A 17436-nucleotide genomic window follows, 5' to 3' on the forward strand; every position below is an offset into this window, starting at 1 on the left:
TGAGAATGGCGGCGATGAAGCGGAATATATAGCTGCATCGATGTCGCTTTTCCAATTTGCCAATAACCGCAAGTAATTGAAAGCACGCAACAAGATGTAATAATTAACTTTTTTATGCTTAATTTGTATGTGTTATTGTGAATTTGTATGCTAAAACGTCATTCCCTATTTATATTTTCGCGACTGTAGATGAGTCCGCTGAAAATTCGCATTTCGTTTAGTTTCTAGATGTTAAGCAATCTATGTATGAGTTTTTAATGAAATATCTTTAATTAAAGGGTTATAAAAATGTTTATAAAAAGCTTTCATTTGAAAATTTTTAGTAAGTTTATATTCATACGCTTATAAAAAACTTTTTTGAACCTTTATTATAAGTTTACACTCTTACGCTTATAAAAAGCTTTCTTTTGAACCTTTATTACAAGTTTATATTTATACGCTTATAACCAATGTTCCTTTTCGATTATATTACGCTTACTTTCAAGCGTTTTATAAACAAAAATTCAACGTTTTGTAAGCTTAATGTTTATAATTGAAAACTTAAAAAAAACTTTCTTTAAGTTTATTTTGCTTGTTGGGTATGTTTTGTTGACATGCAATGCATATGTATGTGTGTAGACAAGATGAACAGAACTAGTTTAACGAACTCTGGAACCGGCACGAGCAAAATATTATTAATATCTTGGTATGTTGGTATGGTATGTTTTTGTTGCAACAGCAATGAAAAAACAGGTATCACAATGTTTATTGACTATGGGCTAGCATACATAACAAGCTATCGTAGAAATACATACATATATAAATTTTTTTATTTTTAAAAAGTATTAACTACATTTAGTATTTATTTATACGTTACATGCATTCATTACATTTGCCGGCAAAAATTATACGGTAAAATCAGTTCGTTTGTCACAACTTNGGAAATACAACTGAAGAGTGTGCGATGTTATATTGTGGTGTGTTATGCTTCATATGTTATGTTATTTATTCTTATGTTATGGTTATGTTATGTTATGCCAAGTACTAAGCTAAACTCCCCTCCACTTAACCCATTCAAACTAATGTTATTTTAGCTCATTCAACTTACATAAACTATCCTTAATTTTATCGGTTGAATTTCAACCGCTGGGCGAACACTAGTTTACATAAATACAAAAAAAAAGTAATAAATTCATACATATGTACGTATTTTAGTTGGTAACTATACAACAAAAATTTATGTTTATAAATATGTAGATACAATTACTAAGTAAGTATTATCCGCGTTGCATGGGGAATAGACCTTGGCAGGCGCCGCGACGCACGATCTGGATGTCTGCAAAGATGAAAAAAAAATTTGAGTAAAACATACTTAAGACGACGAAACGTACGTGATTTAATGTAAGCAATTTTGTTTTAATGACTTTGTGTGTAAGTGAATTATTCAAGGTAAACGTGGAATATTTTTTTTGGCGAAGAAGGCCGTGTCAGCAATGACCTTAGGCAGTTCACTATGGTAAGGTAATACATACCAAAGATCCATTAAATAAACCAGTTGCTGTAACAAGATGCTTTATTTTGAATTACTAAAAACTATGAATTTTATAAATGGTGTATCCTATGTGCATATTTTTATCTTACAAAAATACGCACACAAGTATCAAAATTATGTACGTGTATCGACTGGATCTTCTACAGCGATAGGCATCTTAAATTGTGCTCTTCGCTGCGCTGAATGGGCAAAAAGTTTTATAGATTTTGGACATTAGTATGCATGATTGGGCAAAACGTTGTATAGATTTTGGACATTAGTGTGCATCACTCTCTATACAAAAAAAAAATATTATAGTTTTTCCATCGGAATTATACAGAAAATTATATGCATTTTAAGACTTACGTCAAAATATTTCAGAAAAATTTTAAGATTTAAGTAAGCTAGATCCATGTATAGTAGCACCAAAAATTTCATTATTTTGAATCAGCTGGTAAAATTTTTAAATTTTATGCGGAACTTTTAAGCTCTAACTCCTCTTTCATCATATGTAATTTATTAGGAAAAAGTATTTTTAAAACTAATTTTATTTGTTAAAAATGAAACTTTTGGAGGTAACACTTGTCCGAAATTTTTTGGCGGAAGTTTTATAATATCATAAATTTTATAATGCCGGTGGAAAAACAGCAACTTTTTTTGGCGAGGCACTCTAATGTACATCTTTAAGTATGCATGTACGAAATGAATTTTTAAAAATTTTCTCTTGATTTTGGAAATTTCAACGCGAAGCTTAGTGACTTTCTCTTTCTGATTGGCTGTAGCAGAAGGCTTTCTGATACAACTCTGCACCGAACTGGTTTTCAAACGAATTAAATTATTTAACTGGTTAAATTTTCCAGCAACAATTGCATGCGATTTAACTTGTTTATAAACATGTTTTGTTCATTTAACTGGTTCATGCTTAACTCGTCAAGTTGAACGTAGTATTAACAAGATAAATGGTTAAAATTTACCGTTAATTTTTAGGTTATTAAATTGTATTTATTCGTTAATGTAGCAAATGGGATAAAAAAATTTCTAAAAAATCAACGGTTTGAAACATGGATTTACAAGGGTTTTGTTTGCGGCTATAATTTTTCCGACCACTGTATGTGTTTTCATTAGACCGTACCAGAAAAAAAGTTCGGCATTTTTGCATTTTTTTTTTTTTGAAATTGTCTGGTAAAAATACTTAGACTCACGAATGCACGGCGAACTTTTTTTCTTTTGTTGCTTGTAAGGTGGTACGATCTAATGTACATACAAACGTATGCAGTATTTATAACTGACTCACCTGCACCACACCGCCTCGCACAATCAAACTTCTGCGGATTCTGATATTGCTGTCGATTACTAGCACATATAGGATTATATTCCGACGTGGTAGGACAGCTGCCGAAGCACCTTAAAAACGCTGGCGAAGCTGTGGTAGCTGCAATAAATGGTTCCATAGTAGCAATAACGGGCTGATTATTTACGAAAACTACATTCGAATTAGCGACGCTAGATGACAATTGTGTTGTTGTTGTTGTTGTTGTTGATGGTGGTGTTGTTTGCGTTGTAGTTCCAGATTTTTGTTGTCCATCATTACTAAATATCAGCGGTTGGCCAGGAGCTGGACGTCGTCCCCATTGCGGGCGAGTGAAAGTGTTTGGTTCAAAATCATCATCTGCTGGTGTAAAGAATGGATTATCAATCATATCAAAATCATTCGAGAAAACTTGTCGCTTCAGACGCTTCTGTGAGGTATTGGCTATTCGATGCTTTTGTTGTAGCGGTGGTGCAGCATACGCCATGGTGACCAATAAAACGAGTAGTACTAAGAAAATGTAGTGAATTTAAAATTAGTAGCTACAGATATTTATTAATATTCATAGTGGTAAACACCTGTGCAACTGTAGCAGGTGCTCGTCATTTTGTTGGCATCTGTTTTTTCTTTTTTTTTGTGTGTGATGTTAACACGCCGATATGCGAAACTCAATTGATTTCTAGCTTAGCTCTCCACTAGGTATAAGTAATCTGTAGTAGCACTAGTAGATTGAAGAGTAGATCGGAAAACACAAAAAAAAAGAAATACCCCGAGCGCGATTTGTATAGTTAAAAACAAGTTAAGAGACATTTATTATTTATGCAAATGTTTACGTTGTTCTCTTTTAAACTCATGCCATATTCACGTCAATTACAAAAACAAATCTCAAAACTTGAACTTGACTCAGCAGCAGCAATCAAACATTCCTTAAATTTTAGAGCGGCAAACTACGCTCATTAAGATGTTAACATTACCATTGCCCTTTTACATATGTATGTATGTATATTTCTAATATTGGCAGCAATTAAGTATAGTAATTCACACGTTTTTTAAGAGGCATCAGCAAAAAATTAATAACTCACTTCTTATAAAAATAAATTGTAAAAATTAAGTAATTAATATTTTAATTAGCATACGATATCCTAAACACATGCCTTATTAGTTGAAAAATTCATATTTTTCTGTTAATTGCATTTTTTGACTTCACAAAAAGGAGGAAGGTTATCAATTCGTAGCAATAATTTTTATTTTATTTTTTATGCATGTTACCGCATTACATTGGACCACGTTAACCGATTTCTATAATTCTTTTTTTAAAGGAAAGATGTTACCTCACAAGTGATCCCATTCTAGTTTTGGTTTAAATCCGATCATGGAATCATGAACAGATTAACGATAATCTAAAATTTTTATATGAGAATTGAAGTCGGTTTTGTTTTTTGCTTAAAAATTACTTGTTTGTGGCTAAGTTTGGTAGAAATTTGTGATTCCCAAAGAAAATTAGATCAAATGCATAAAGCTCCACCCAGAACTGCAGCGAACGACGGTTAAACGCTGTCAAATTTAAAACTCACAAAGGCATATGGAATGGCTCATAATTGCGGAGGCAGCAGTTTTACCGCCGACATTTTTCGGTTGATTTAAATTTATTTCTAATTTTACCGCCCAGCGGGTTCACAAGTTTGGCAATGTTTTCATCCGTTTTTTTTTCAGCAAATCTACACACACGCTTGTACCGAAACAATAGCACTCTGGCAAAAGAGCAGATGAGCTCAAGCAACGACAGTTGTCAACAATAATATTTCATTTTAATGATAATTTTCAAATCAAAATGACAACTGTCGCGCGCTGCAATCGTGCTTACTCTGACGGATTTCACTGCGTCACTACCGTCATCCGCTGCAATTCTGGGTAGAGCTTTAGGAATGAGTTAATCTTATAACGCATTATTAAAAGGGGATTTTTATCGGCACGTACATAGATATATAGATATTTATACAGTACTATCCACTAGGCTGGGTGTCGAAAAAATGTCGCTGGCTCATAGAAAATAATGATAAATAGATATACTAAATTGATTAAACAGAAGTCTTTACCAATGTCGTCTTTCAGAATAATTTCCCATCCCCTATTCGGCCATGATATGTTACCGTAATCTACCTTCTTCTTCCTACTCTTGTTTGTCGGTATAACCGCGTAAGCGATTTTGGCGTAGATTCGAATTTCTTCTGTGCCAAAAGAAGTTAATTGGAAATGCCTAATGGAGTCAACGCTTTCTCTTCCATGTCTTTCCGTCGCAAAATAGACCACTCTCTTCCTCTGCTACCACCAGCTGAAACTGCGATGAACAGTTTAAAGGCTTGTGGTTATTGTGTACATTCGTTCGTCATAGCATGGAAAACTAGAAAACCAGCTGTGTTTTTATACATAAGCTGATCTGCCTTCTTCATCGAAAACAGCACAATTGACGAAACGTAATCCGAGTACTGTTTTTTGTGTTAGCTTTAACAAAAAAAAAGTCCATTACCAACGTGCAAATGCCCATAAACCTTCGGCAGAATCTTTATTTCAAATACTCCGAGACAGTTGCCTCATCGGATATTACCATTGCACTTGTTGAACTCCATACCTACTCACCCCATATCCAACTATAAAAAAAGGCAGAATAGACGTTGCGTTTGTTCAGGCCGATGATTTAGATGACAATAATTTTACGCTGTCCGTAAGAAAATTAGTTATACAACTTCTAGTTATTATCTTCTCCTTCATCAAGTAACCCTCCAAAAATATTTTTAACTGTTAAAAACTGTACGATATCTCGACAATGCACCTCATTAAATACCTTGCGAATATTTATAACCAGGGAACGGATTTTTAGGAGCTAAAAACCTATAAAAAAGGCAAAATAAAATAGCGAAATAGGCTGGAAAAGGCACTAGGAATCGCAAAAAAGGCAAAAGAGGGTACTAAAAAAGATAAAAACCGAAAAATATTTAATCAAAAAATACATTTATTGTAGTAATGTTTATTTTACATGTAAAAAGAGAAAAACTATGAACTACATAGTTTCATTATATGAAAAATTTGTATTGTAAATCTTTGACTATTTTCTTCTTCCGAGTTTTTAACTCACAAAACTTTAATCTCTATAGTTGTAGTTACAATGAACAACAAGATTTATTTTGAAGATTTCTGAAAGCGTTTTCATTCGATTTTCGCTTGAAAAAATATACTAGACTTGCGCTCGACGTAAGTTGACAACAGTGGCGCCCAATTTAAATATGGAACATTTAAAACTTTCATATTATCAGGAATACGGGCAATTAAAGGTAGAAAAGGCGAAAAAGGCAAATATCTTAAAAAAAGCAACATCAAATGTGTGTTGGAATCAGGGAAAGCTAATTCGTGGACATTCTTAATGGAATATACTCTATCTCTTTAGCAGAAAAAAAGGCAATTTCCATAAAATCCGTTCTCTGCTTATGACTATGTTATGCTAAAAATTTTGCATTTTAAATAATAAGAAAGATGTATTTGTTTAACATAATTGTTATAAATTTAGGCAATATGTAAAACATGGTATGCTGTTTGAGTCAGACGTGGTTCAGTCATAGTGGCGATTGGTGAAATATGCTTCATCGAGTTTTCCCATTCCCTGTAGCTGGAAGGACGTTTTTGCCAACCAATCAAAGCTGTAAAGAGACACAGAATTATACATAGTATATTTGTACGGTATACTTATTAAAGAAAAATATTGCTAAGCTCAGCGGGTGTTGAAGCCTGACGGGCAGATGTGATAGACGGGAGCTCCATATACATATGTATGTACGTAAATGGAAGTTATTACGCGACACTATTAAGTATTAAGGAGTGTTTGATAAACGCTTGATTGAGAGATGAACTTCCATTTTTGGCTCATTAAAGACTGGCCATATTATCAAGCTTCTAAAATATTTCATAATCAATCTCATTCGCATGAATACGTACAATTTGTAGTTTTTGGTAGTGACACGTCAGCAGCGTATTTGTTATCAACTTTCACGGATTTGCCTTCATTTTTAGCATTCTGCTCTTGCCTAGAAGCGTTGTTGACCTCAACAGCTTTTGAAGATGCTGCTTTATTAAATATATTTTCTGTCTTTTGCAAACATTTTAAAATATGTGTTTCACTTCGCTGACGACCACAACGACATTTGGCTACCAATGAGTTGTACATGTCGGGTGAAAGGAAATATGAATCACCTTGACCGGTATATTTGAAGGGGCATAGTTCTGGAAAAACGATGCAATTTCAAATTCATTAGTACATAACTACTCGTATATTGCTCGATAGGTACATATATATGTACATTAGGGTGGTCCAAAAACAATAAAGTCGGAATTGTAATGCTCTCACCCCTAGGATGGTTTTAAGTATATCGAATGCATTTTTCGTGGTTTTTATGGGTTCTTGGCGGACCTATAAGTTATAGTTGCGATGAAAAATGGTTAAATAAACAATTGGGTATTATTATTGGGAGTCTCGTACATATACAGAGTTTTCCGACAGAAAAATATTGATTTTTAAGTATTATATACGGTTCCTACGCAAGGTTGTTTTTTCCCCATATAAAAATACATGGAAAATTTGGGCGCTTGAGCGACCTCTAAATATTTTTTGATTTCAAAATAAAAAATAGGGAAACAGTTTTTCACGGTATAGAACAATCCTAGGGGCTGAGAGCATACAAATTCCGACTTTACTTTTTCGCATGCATTTTTGGACCACCCTAATGCACATACAGCCAGTCAATAAAGTTTAGGTACAGTGAATTTTTTACAATAAGGTAAACTATTTTTTAAATATTTTATTTTTCGCTCATTTTTTATAAAAATATGGTAAATTCTACAACAAAAAACCCAAAAATCAGAGTTCCAAACCTTATGCAAAACTAAAGAAAATTCGGTAAAATTTCATTCAAAAATTGCACTTTTTATTTACGCTCTCTAGAAAGAAGTTGGGTATGCAGTTTTTGAGCCCATTCAATTTTTGTATACCAAAGTGCAAGTTTGTGGTGGCTTGGACTTACCATTGATTTTTGGAATTTATTTTTTTGTTGAAGGTGGCGCTCATTTTCTCCATATAAAATAATGTTTGATAATTTTTTTATATGGAAAAAATGTGCGACACCTTCAACAAAAAAATTTCCCAAAAATCAACGGTAAGTCCTAGCTTCCTCATACTTGCACTTTATTGTACTAAAATTGAATGGGCTAAAAAACTGCATGCTCAAATTTTTTCAAGAGAGCGTAAATAAAAAGTGCAATATTTGAATGAAATTTTGCAGAATTTTCTTTAATTTCGCACAAGGTTTGAAACTTTGCTTTTTGGGGTTTTTGTGGTAGAATTAACCATATTTTTATAAAAAATTTGCGAAAAATAAAATATTTAAAAAATAGTTGCCGTATTCTAAAAAACTCGCTGTACCTAAACTTTATTGACTGACTGTACATATAAATTTGTATGTTCGTGCGATAAAAACAACTTTTTTTTCTAACTGACCACCTCTCTCTCTCACCTTGTTTTCTGAGTACATCTTTCAATTGCTGGTTGACTTCATTTTGGTTATAGAATTTATTAAATTTTTGATCACCAAGTTTGGCCCATTTTTTCTGAAAATTTCGACGCGCCAGCTGCTCTGTCCTCACTGTCTCTTTGCTGTTGTGAGTTGTATTGAAAATGAATCATGAATTAATCATGAAGTAATTATTTTACGAGTATATAAGTATGTATGTATGTATGTACATAAAAATCATTATTTAGTTTAAACTTTTTTTATTAGCGCGTTACTCACCCAATTCCAAGTTGCTTAGTAGGATCCATAGTTTTTTTGTTTGTATTTAGAAAAAGGTTTTCTTTAACGCAATTTTAATCAAAACGCGTTTCAATTTAAGCAATTGTTTATTGTTTGCTCTATTTTAATTTGTTGTCATGCATTTAGCTGGTTGCACAAGTCACCAACCGTGGATTATTTGGTTACCTTAGTTGCAAGTAGTAGTTGGGATCCGTAGCTTGGTTAATGTTAGTAAATAAATTCAATGTCAACAGTTAAATTGAATTTCAAAAAATATAACACAACAAATCCTTTTCAATGAAGCCAATTTGAAAATGAGAGTCAAGCAAGAAAAATAAATATGTAAATAAATACAAGTTTTGTAAATCAGCAGGAAACAAAGTAGGTGTCCCTAGAGTTGAAACTCTGGACAAATCAATTCAGCTTCCTCTTTTTTGACACTACACATGCGTTTGTCGGTTTGGGCCAAGACCAAAAACTTTGCCATTTGCTTCTTCTTTGCTCAGTTGCGCTAGTTGTTTAACGCAAGAGCAGACATGTCTTTTTTTTGTGTCCATTGGATTTGTGGGCGCCATTGCTTTCGTTGTTCATCTATGGCTGCCGAGTAGAAGAATCTTTTCACCATCATACCCATAGCCAATGCAATCGGTTTTACTCGCTTAACTATGTCCATGCCATTATAAAGCTCATTCAGATCGTGGTTCCTTTTTATACGGTACCCATAGCCCCCGCAAACAGGGCCATCGATCTTTCGTAAAATAGTTCACTCGAGAGCCTTGCCAACTTTACGTTAACATCGTCCATGTTTTTCCGCTTTATAAAAGAACGCTGATGATAAAGGAGCCAGAGCGTAATTTTTCTTCTTCGAGAGAGACTTTGCTTTTAAATTGTCTTTCGAGCTCAAAGTAGCATTTGTTGGCAAGACTTATTCTCCGCTTGATCTACAGGCTGACATTATTGGTGGTGTTTATGCTGGATCTTAAGTATTTACCAACAATAATGTGTGACCCAAATACGTAAAGACTCTTTGTGGATGGCTTGAAAGCATTTTGTCTTTTCTTCGTTAGCCCTTAGACCGGTTACGTTTCTTATGTTGTATGTGTATGTTGCCGTTGCTATTCAAATTGGCAGCTCTTTCACGCATTCCAACATTAGAGTAAAGAATCGAAAGACAATGAGTCGCGAAGAGGAGAACGGAGCTTAAAGTTGTGCTCAATGTTACACTCACTACATGGGCGTATTCATTCCATAGCGGCGGTACGTATAGAGCGCGGCATGTGAGCCTGTTGTTTGCAGGGGTCGGTGTGGTGGGTAATGCTATATTCGAGTAGAAGTGAAAGCTGAGTCTATTGGCTGTCTGTAGCCGTCGCAACTTTTCAACGTCGAGGTTTCCTCGTGCATTAAAACGTACGTTCTTTGCTTTACAACGGCGTGCGAATATCTTTTCTTAGACACAATATCCGATGGATAGCGATCCAAGTTGCTGACACACTGAAAGCGTGTCCAAGGTTCTATCGCAATATGGCCCATTAGGTATCGTGTTTTCCTATTCGCTTACATCCACATAGTCTTATGAATCTTCTTATGCTGGTACTTGGTGATAAAAACTACCATGTTTCCAAATTGTGTCGAAAGACAAAGCGGTTTCGGCGTTCATTATTCGAACGAAAATTATACTACTACCCTGTCGGAAAAATTGCCAGCCAAAAATTATAGAAAGAAAAATATTATCTTTGTCGCCTAGCACGATTTTTATGCAGGAGAAAGTGGCGCAGAGCTCACTAGAGAGATCAAAGAGTTAGTTGATCGTCCTTTCCTTCCATCGTGACGTGACCACAAATGATCGAGATGCTGAACGACAGTCGTAGACGACGAAGTCTCTCTACCACCATAAATCCGACACCGAACTTGCGCCCCTTTTCCATAAAAAAAAGGAAAGACGTCCCAAGCTCCTATGATTTTCTTATCTTTCTCCGCCCATTGCATCTCTGGCTTTCTTTTATCGAGGGTATCAACAAACCGAGAAGCTGCGTATTCCTCATTAAGAAGCCGGTGTCGCCATAATAAGAGAGGGAGAGGGGACCTCGTCCAAGGCGTGTTTACCTTTCAGTTGAAAGGAGTTTTTACGTGAACATGGTAAGGTTTACATAAATGGCGAGGCACTTGTTCCAAGCGGTCGCACCTCAGTGAACCCTTAAACCAAATAAATTTGCATGCTGGAGTGGCTTAATTGTAGCTCACTCTCTTTTACCGTAATCCGAGGCTCAACAAAGGCTCAACGGCGAGTAACAATTGAGTATAGTCGAGCAACTGTAAAGAGCTACTCACATCACCAACAAAATTCTATTGCCTCTGGCTTCATAGGCAGAAGAATCAGCAAAGAGATGTTTTCTAATCCTAGAAGAGTGAGATAGATGTATTATATTTTTTTAATTGGATAGTACTAAGATGAGAACACTTTTACTTCACACGAGCTTAAGCAAATATTGAAGCAAAACATATGAACAATATTTTTTTTTTTTTTAATTTTCGTTATGGTCCGTTGGCTTATTGAAAATCGCTGTAAAAAAATGTTAAGTTCCAATAAACTCAATACTCACCACATTTTATCACGAAATTGAGCTTTTTTGTGAGTCGCCTAAACTTGAAAAAACGTGAAAGCTCGAAACTTGAAAAAAAAATATATTTCAAGAATTTTTTTAGAATTTCATTAAACAAAGTCGAAACTGTCGAGGCTTATGGTGCTTTTTCCAGTTTAAGAGAATACACTTTTTCTGCGTAAGTATGTGTATTTTTTAATATCGAGTCTTTATTTATTTAGTTTCTTTTTCACTTCGCTAGAATTGGAAATTTCTGTTCAAACTCCAAACGGACGTTGAAGATCTGGCGATTCAGTTTTTTTTTTGCCTATGCACTTTGATAATTATTGTAGTTTTTCATTATATAGTTAAATATATGTATTTGTATGTATATAATTTAAGTATTTATGTATATAAATTTTTTGCAGTATTGTTTTTTTTTCACTTTGCATTTATTATGAATTTTCATTTATTTCATTTTTCGACAACAACAATAATAATAAGTAGTTTTTATATGTATAGTATTTTTATACACCTAACTGTTTTCAACTTATGATTACTTACATAACTTCACCGTTTTATTTTTCCACCAATTGAATCCCTTGGCATTCTTGGTTATCTTTAAAAAATTTTGCTAATATTTTTTTTTTAGTGCTTTGTATTTGCTGCTTGTTTGCTGTTTTTGGGGGCGGCTGAATTATTTGAAAAATTGAATTAAGCAGAACGAACGAATATTTAGTAGTAAATATATGTATGCGTTTTTGGAATTACGCCTTTACAGAGCTGGAAGTTGAAAAATATTAAAAAAAATCTGAATTGCGAGCGAAAACTGGAAAGTAATTTCCATTTGCAGTCTTTTCTATATATTTTTGTAAACAAAAATTTTTTTTCTCGTGCTATGGTTAAGTTTAGAATATTCTTTTTTTCTTCTAACTATCCCCAAAAGCTGCTATTCCTTGTATAGTATTATGATTTTTCGCTGTATTAGTTGGTTTCTTTTTTACTTGAATTTTTTCTTCGGCTTTATTCTTTATCTATTCAATAGGTAGTTGCATATTAACATACATACATACATACATTGTTTTTATTTTAACATTATTTATTGCATTCGATTTTGATTTAATTGAGTTCATTTTAAAATATCTATTTACTTTTTATACCGTTATGATTAGTCTATACAGTGATTCATACAAGTGTTCACATGTTTTTTTTTTGAATTCACAACGTTTTGCAAGTAAACTTTTTTTTGTGATTTTTTTTTATAAAAATATTGTGGTTGCTTAAACGAAAACCAGTTTAAAGCTTTATAAAAAATTTTAAAAAGCCAAAAAATTTTAATCAAAATTTCGAAATTTTGAATTTGAATTTTTAGAACATTTTTGGATGTGCCCATACAGTTTTAGTAAGCTTTTGTCGGTTTTTTGTATAAAATAAGAGCAGGTTATAAAAAATTAAGTTTTTTTAAGTTTTTTTTGCAAGCTATCTTGCATTTTTTCTCATAAGAAATTCATGTTTCTATGCAAAAAAGCGCAAAAATCCGCCGACAAAAATTTTTTTTGAAATCAACGTGATTTTTTCGGAGCCGCTTCTGCTAAATACTATAAAACTGCATACACAAGAAATGTTCTAAATATCCATATTAAAAAATATTGATACTTTTTTTTGAATTTTTTTTAAATTTTGTTTAAAGTTTAGGACTTTGATTTCTACATTTACTTTTGGTTAAAGCATGCACTGTATTTTTATAAAAAAGAACAAAAAAAAAAAAGAAAAACAAACAAAAAAATCCTCATGTGAGCACTAGTTTGAGTCACTGTATGCTTGCAAGTAATATCCGGCAATTGTTGCCCGCTTCTTGTGATTTCGTTACAATTTAACACTCAATAATTTGCTTTATTTATTGTTTAATTTTTTTTTGTAATTAAAAAAACATTGACTTTACACTTTAGGTCCTTTACGTTTGTCTTTTAGACGATTTGTTTTTTTACATTTCCATAGAACTGCATGACTTTTTCAACTTACTTTTACTTCCATATAATTAATTTAGTTTATTTCTAAGTTCAAACATTAAAATATCAGTCGACGGTTCAAATATTTTCACACAAAGATTGTTGCTGCCTGCCTACATGCTGGGCCGAAGAGAGTGCTCCAAAGTTCGAAAAAACGCATCGAATTGTGGGTGCATTCCAAAACGTCAAAAATACAAAGCTTCAGTCTCTTTTACTCGAAGTAAAAGTTTAACTTGCGAAACCTAAACAGTTGAAAACTGTCATCTAACCGGGGTTGCGCACATTTGGCATGGCAATCTACAGAAGTTTAGAAATAAAAGAAAAAAAAAATTCATTGCATTTTGACGTTTTGAGTTGATAACTTGAAACTCTTCAGCAAAAGGTCGAGCGTTAGCAACTTAAGTTTAACTACTACTAGTATGTATTTGCATTAAACTTGAATTTTTCAGCTAAATTTAGAAAATGATTGTTTTTTTTTTCTTGACACTTGAACATTAGTCCACAGCGCAATCAACAGTTGTTTTTTTAATTAAATTTTATATATTTGTATTATAAAATATATTTACTTAAAATACCGTTGCTCCACACTCATGCAACATATTCGTTTACTTATTTGTTAATGGAGGTAGTTTAAATTAGGTTTAAAACTAGAAGTCAACGTACAAATCTTGTTACGTTTATTTAATTGATAAGTAATACATAATATTGTTGAAATATACATATACGCACATACATACATATACAATAATACTTTCACTCAATTGGCCACAAAAAAAAAAATAAAAATAAAAATAAAATAAAAAAATAAAAAATAAAAATGTGTGAATGCAACCCTGAATCATCCAAGTCAAAATTCTTTATTTTTAATTTTTTTTATCCATTCAGTTTCTCGTTAAAATTTCAAAATTTTCCTACTAAGAAATTTCGCATCCTCAAACTGGATACAGAATGCATAAATATGCACAAACAAATTGTCGACTTGCAGTGGTGACAACTCGGTGGCATCATTTGTTTTCAAACTCCAAAAGTATGTAATTTATGCCAAATATAGGATTGAAAAAAATAGGAAGCGCCATTTTTTTAATTTTGTTTTTCAATTCTAATTTTGTATTCAAAAATAAATGAACACAAACAATTTCTGTATTACTTTTTTTTTTCAAGTCAGACATTATTTTTGTTATCAATGGATCTCCTTTTTTGTCAATAGTGTTTCATAAACTTTAGTTAGACATTCATCATTCTAAAAGTTATAACGGTTTCATATTGCATTTAAGTATTATTTTTTGACATTATATGTAGACATTTGTAGGCATGCTGTTATTAAAATTTTTCTTTAAAATTTTTTATTACAATAACTAGTTGCAGAATTTTGGAAATTTTCTTCCTCTACATTGCATATTTCTTTACTAATATTTTTTTGTATGTGGTAATTCGTTATTAATTAAATTTCTTTTTATTTTCTTAAACAAAAAAACAAAAAAATACCTGAAATATCCTTTGAAACTATTGATATTTAAAATAATTTCAAGTTTCGAGATTTCCCGTTGCCTCGTAACTTTAATCGGATTGTCAAGTTTGGAATAACAAAAGTTGATTTTCAAAATTTCCAATTTAAGGGAATCTTCTAAATATATTTCTACTTTTTTTGGCTTTCGTAAATTAAGATGTTTGGTTTTTATAATATAAATAAAATATATTTCTCCTTTTTTTTTGGCTTTCGTGAATTAAAATTTTTGTTTTTTAGCTTCTTTCCAGCCTAGAACCAACGATGAGCGTCAGCTAGGCTTATCTGTAAAAATATTTTAATTTAAATGATTTTAGTTGATGGTGAAGGTTGTTCTAATTTTGTGTTTTAATTTCTTAAAAAAATAATAAATAGTTGTAATTATCATAATTTTTATCTAAATTTTTGTTTATATTTTACTATAATTGATCGTTTGACGCAATTTCTTGAAACCATTCGATGATGTAGATTTTTGTGTCCTAGATACTCGCCTCCAAGCCAGAAATTTAAGGGAGAAAATAAGATTAAAAAAAAGCAAAAAACTGTGAATGTACATTATCATGCCCCGCCAAAAAGTGCATTTTTCCACTGGAGTTGTACAATTTATTATACATATATTCAGACTTATGTTAAAATATTTGAAAATATCTCCAAATAACGAGTTTTTTTTTATAAATAAAATTAGTTAAAAAATACCTCATATAATTGTAGAGTTTAAAATTAAAAGGTTCGCATAAAAATGTAAAAAGTTTTATCGACGGAATCTAAAAAATGGAAGTTTTTGAGATAATTTCAAATCGGTCCAGCTGACGTAAATCTTAAACAATGTCCGAAATATTTTTGCGCATGTCTTAAAATAAAATAAAAAAATTATACTTTCTGTGCAAACCCGCAATTTTTATGGTTAGGCATCCTAATGTACATATTTACATATTATTATTTTTTTATAAAAATTGTAAATTAAGCAAATCAGAATTTATGTAACTGAAGAATGTAATAAAAATTGAAAATCCCCCTAGTCAAAAAGTGTCAAAATGGCGTATGTTGCAAGTTTTTATTGGCTTTGCAGAATAAAAAAAATGTCCTGCCTGCGATAATGTTTTTTAAATTTTTTTAAATAATTGTTTCAAAACACAAAAATTTGGCTATATTACAAAAACTTTGCTAACTTTTTATATTTTGATTTAATATTTGGATTCAGCAAAAAAAAATTTACATAAGAAACGATGGCCAAATGCAACAGGTCGGGTTTCTTGTCCACTCGTATTATCTTCCAAAATTTATTCTGAAGAATTCATGAAAGCAATACTAACTGGTTACAGAAAACCTCATTCAGCGTTCCTCAGATCGCCAGATAATTCAAGTTTTTACCAGAATTTACCAAAAAGCGTTTTCGTACTCGAATCTCTGGCAAACGAGATTACAAATAAGTGAGTAAATGAGGTTCCCTCTCTGTCAGATGTTGCAAGATTTTATTCGAAAAATTGTGGCTGGTAAAATCTGTTAAAGTGTCAAACCAAAAGCTGTCAAGTTTTATAAGTATTATTGTTTATTTTTCTGTATATTTATTTTATATGTAAATTCTGTGATAAAACAGAAAAAAAATGAAGAAAATTCTCCATTTGCGAAATATGCAATGAAATATTTTGCATATGGCCGAAAACGCAAAAAAACGAAAAATTGCATAGCTCGTAAATTTAGCAAAACAATTAACTAAAAACATTTTCCATTCAACTCACGTCCGGTAAATATCCGGCTGGAAATGAAATTACGTTCCACGCTGGGGCTGTTTTTTCCGCTAAACCTGGCGAGGCAGTAAACAAATTCCAGTTCAATATATTTAATTCATTCATTTTAGAGAAGTTTCGATTAAAATGTGCCTTTGCCTTTTTTAATCTTAATTAAGGTGTTATAGCCTATTTAAAATTCAAACAAAATTTTAATACTAAAAATAAAAGCTCGTATTTGAAAATAGCGCTGCGAAAAATTACGATATAAAAATAGTAGTGTAAGTAATGTTTAAATTCATATATTGGATAAGATTCTGCCAAACTTGATGTGTTCAACGCCATAAGCAATTACATATCGCACACCTAGATCTAAAGTGCGATCAACTCGAATAAAAATTTGGGCGATTTTTTTGCATAAATCAATTGACAGTTATAATATGCGAGAAAGTAGAGAATTTCGTTTACTTGGGAACCAGCATTAACATCGATAATAATATCAGCATGGAAATCCAACGCTGAATTACTCTAGCCAACAAGTGCTACTTTGGACTAAGTAGGTAAAGTCCTCTCTCGACGTACCAAAAACCACGCTCTATAGCTCACTCATCATGTCGGTGCTGGCATATGGCGCCGAAGCATAGACAATGACAACATCCGATGAGACGGCTCTTGGGGTATTCGAAAGGAAAAAGGAAATTATTGATGGTCAAAATTTAAAAATTAAGAGAAATACGTTTTTTTTTTTAATTTTACCCGATAAAAAATCCAAAAAGCCAAGTCCGATAATATATTAGTATATACCATTTTAAAGGCTAATATATGCTATTCTCAGATAATATTCGATCTTTGAAATGGAATCAAAAATTGTCATTCAAAAACTTATAAATCTACAAAATCGTATTTTCTGACATAAATCGACAGGTGACGACCTCTAAAAAATCTATAAAAATAGGCAATAATA

At 32.1% G+C, this 17436-nt stretch overlaps 2 protein-coding genes across 2 annotated transcripts; both read right to left on the reverse strand.

Annotated features, from left to right (window-relative positions):
• Positions 1-1172: 1172 nt before the first annotated feature.
• LOC108362393 (uncharacterized) lies at positions 1173-3800 on the reverse strand. Its single transcript, XM_017615329.1, has 3 exons — positions 3398-3800; positions 2805-3329; positions 1173-1315 (listed from the first exon to the last, which is right to left on the reverse strand). Exons 1-3 carry the CDS (start codon positions 3423-3425, stop codon positions 1257-1259), a joined length of 612 nt encoding a protein of 203 aa, XP_017470818.1. The 5' UTR covers positions 3426-3800; the 3' UTR covers positions 1173-1256.
• A 2555-nt stretch (positions 3801-6355) lies between these two features.
• Positions 6356-10644, reverse strand: LOC108362394 (uncharacterized). The gene is made up of 4 exons (XM_017615330.1): positions 8654-10644; positions 8378-8517; positions 6807-7091; positions 6356-6511 (listed from the first exon to the last, which is right to left on the reverse strand). Exons 1-4 carry the CDS (start codon positions 8680-8682, stop codon positions 6378-6380), a joined length of 588 nt encoding a protein of 195 aa, XP_017470819.1. The 5' UTR covers positions 8683-10644; the 3' UTR covers positions 6356-6377.
• Positions 10645-17436: the final 6792 nt, after the last annotated feature.

The sequence above is a fragment of the Rhagoletis zephyria genome, unplaced genomic scaffold, assembly GCF_001687245.7.
Source record: "Rhagoletis zephyria isolate East Lansing unplaced genomic scaffold, Rhagoletis_zephyria_1.1 Rzeph_scaffold_01000, whole genome shotgun sequence".
Taxonomy (NCBI): Eukaryota; Metazoa; Arthropoda; class Insecta; order Diptera; family Tephritidae; genus Rhagoletis; species Rhagoletis zephyria.

Bases quoted from the DNA above. Each gene is read 5' to 3' on its own strand.
- LOC108362393 (XM_017615329.1), bottom strand. From the start codon at position 3,425: ATGACGAGCACCTGCTACAGTTGCACAG. The intron at 3,330-3,397 runs GTGTTTACCACT...ACATTTTCTTAG, and splicing joins CACCTGCTACAGTTGCACAG to TACTACTCGTTTTATTGGTC. The intron at 1,316-2,804 runs GTGAGTCAGTTA...TCATCTTTGCAG, and splicing joins TGCGAGGCGGTGTGGTGCAG to ACATCCAGATCGTGCGTCGC.
- LOC108362394 (XM_017615330.1), bottom strand. From the start codon at position 8,682: ATGGATCCTACTAAGCAACTTGGAATTGG. The intron at 7,092-8,377 runs GTGAGAGAGAGA...TCGTTTTTCCAG, and splicing joins AGATGTACTCAGAAAACAAG to AACTATGCCCCTTCAAATAT. The intron at 6,512-6,806 runs GTACGTATTCAT...GTCTCTTTACAG, and splicing joins ACTACCAAAAACTACAAATT to CTTTGATTGGTTGGCAAAAA.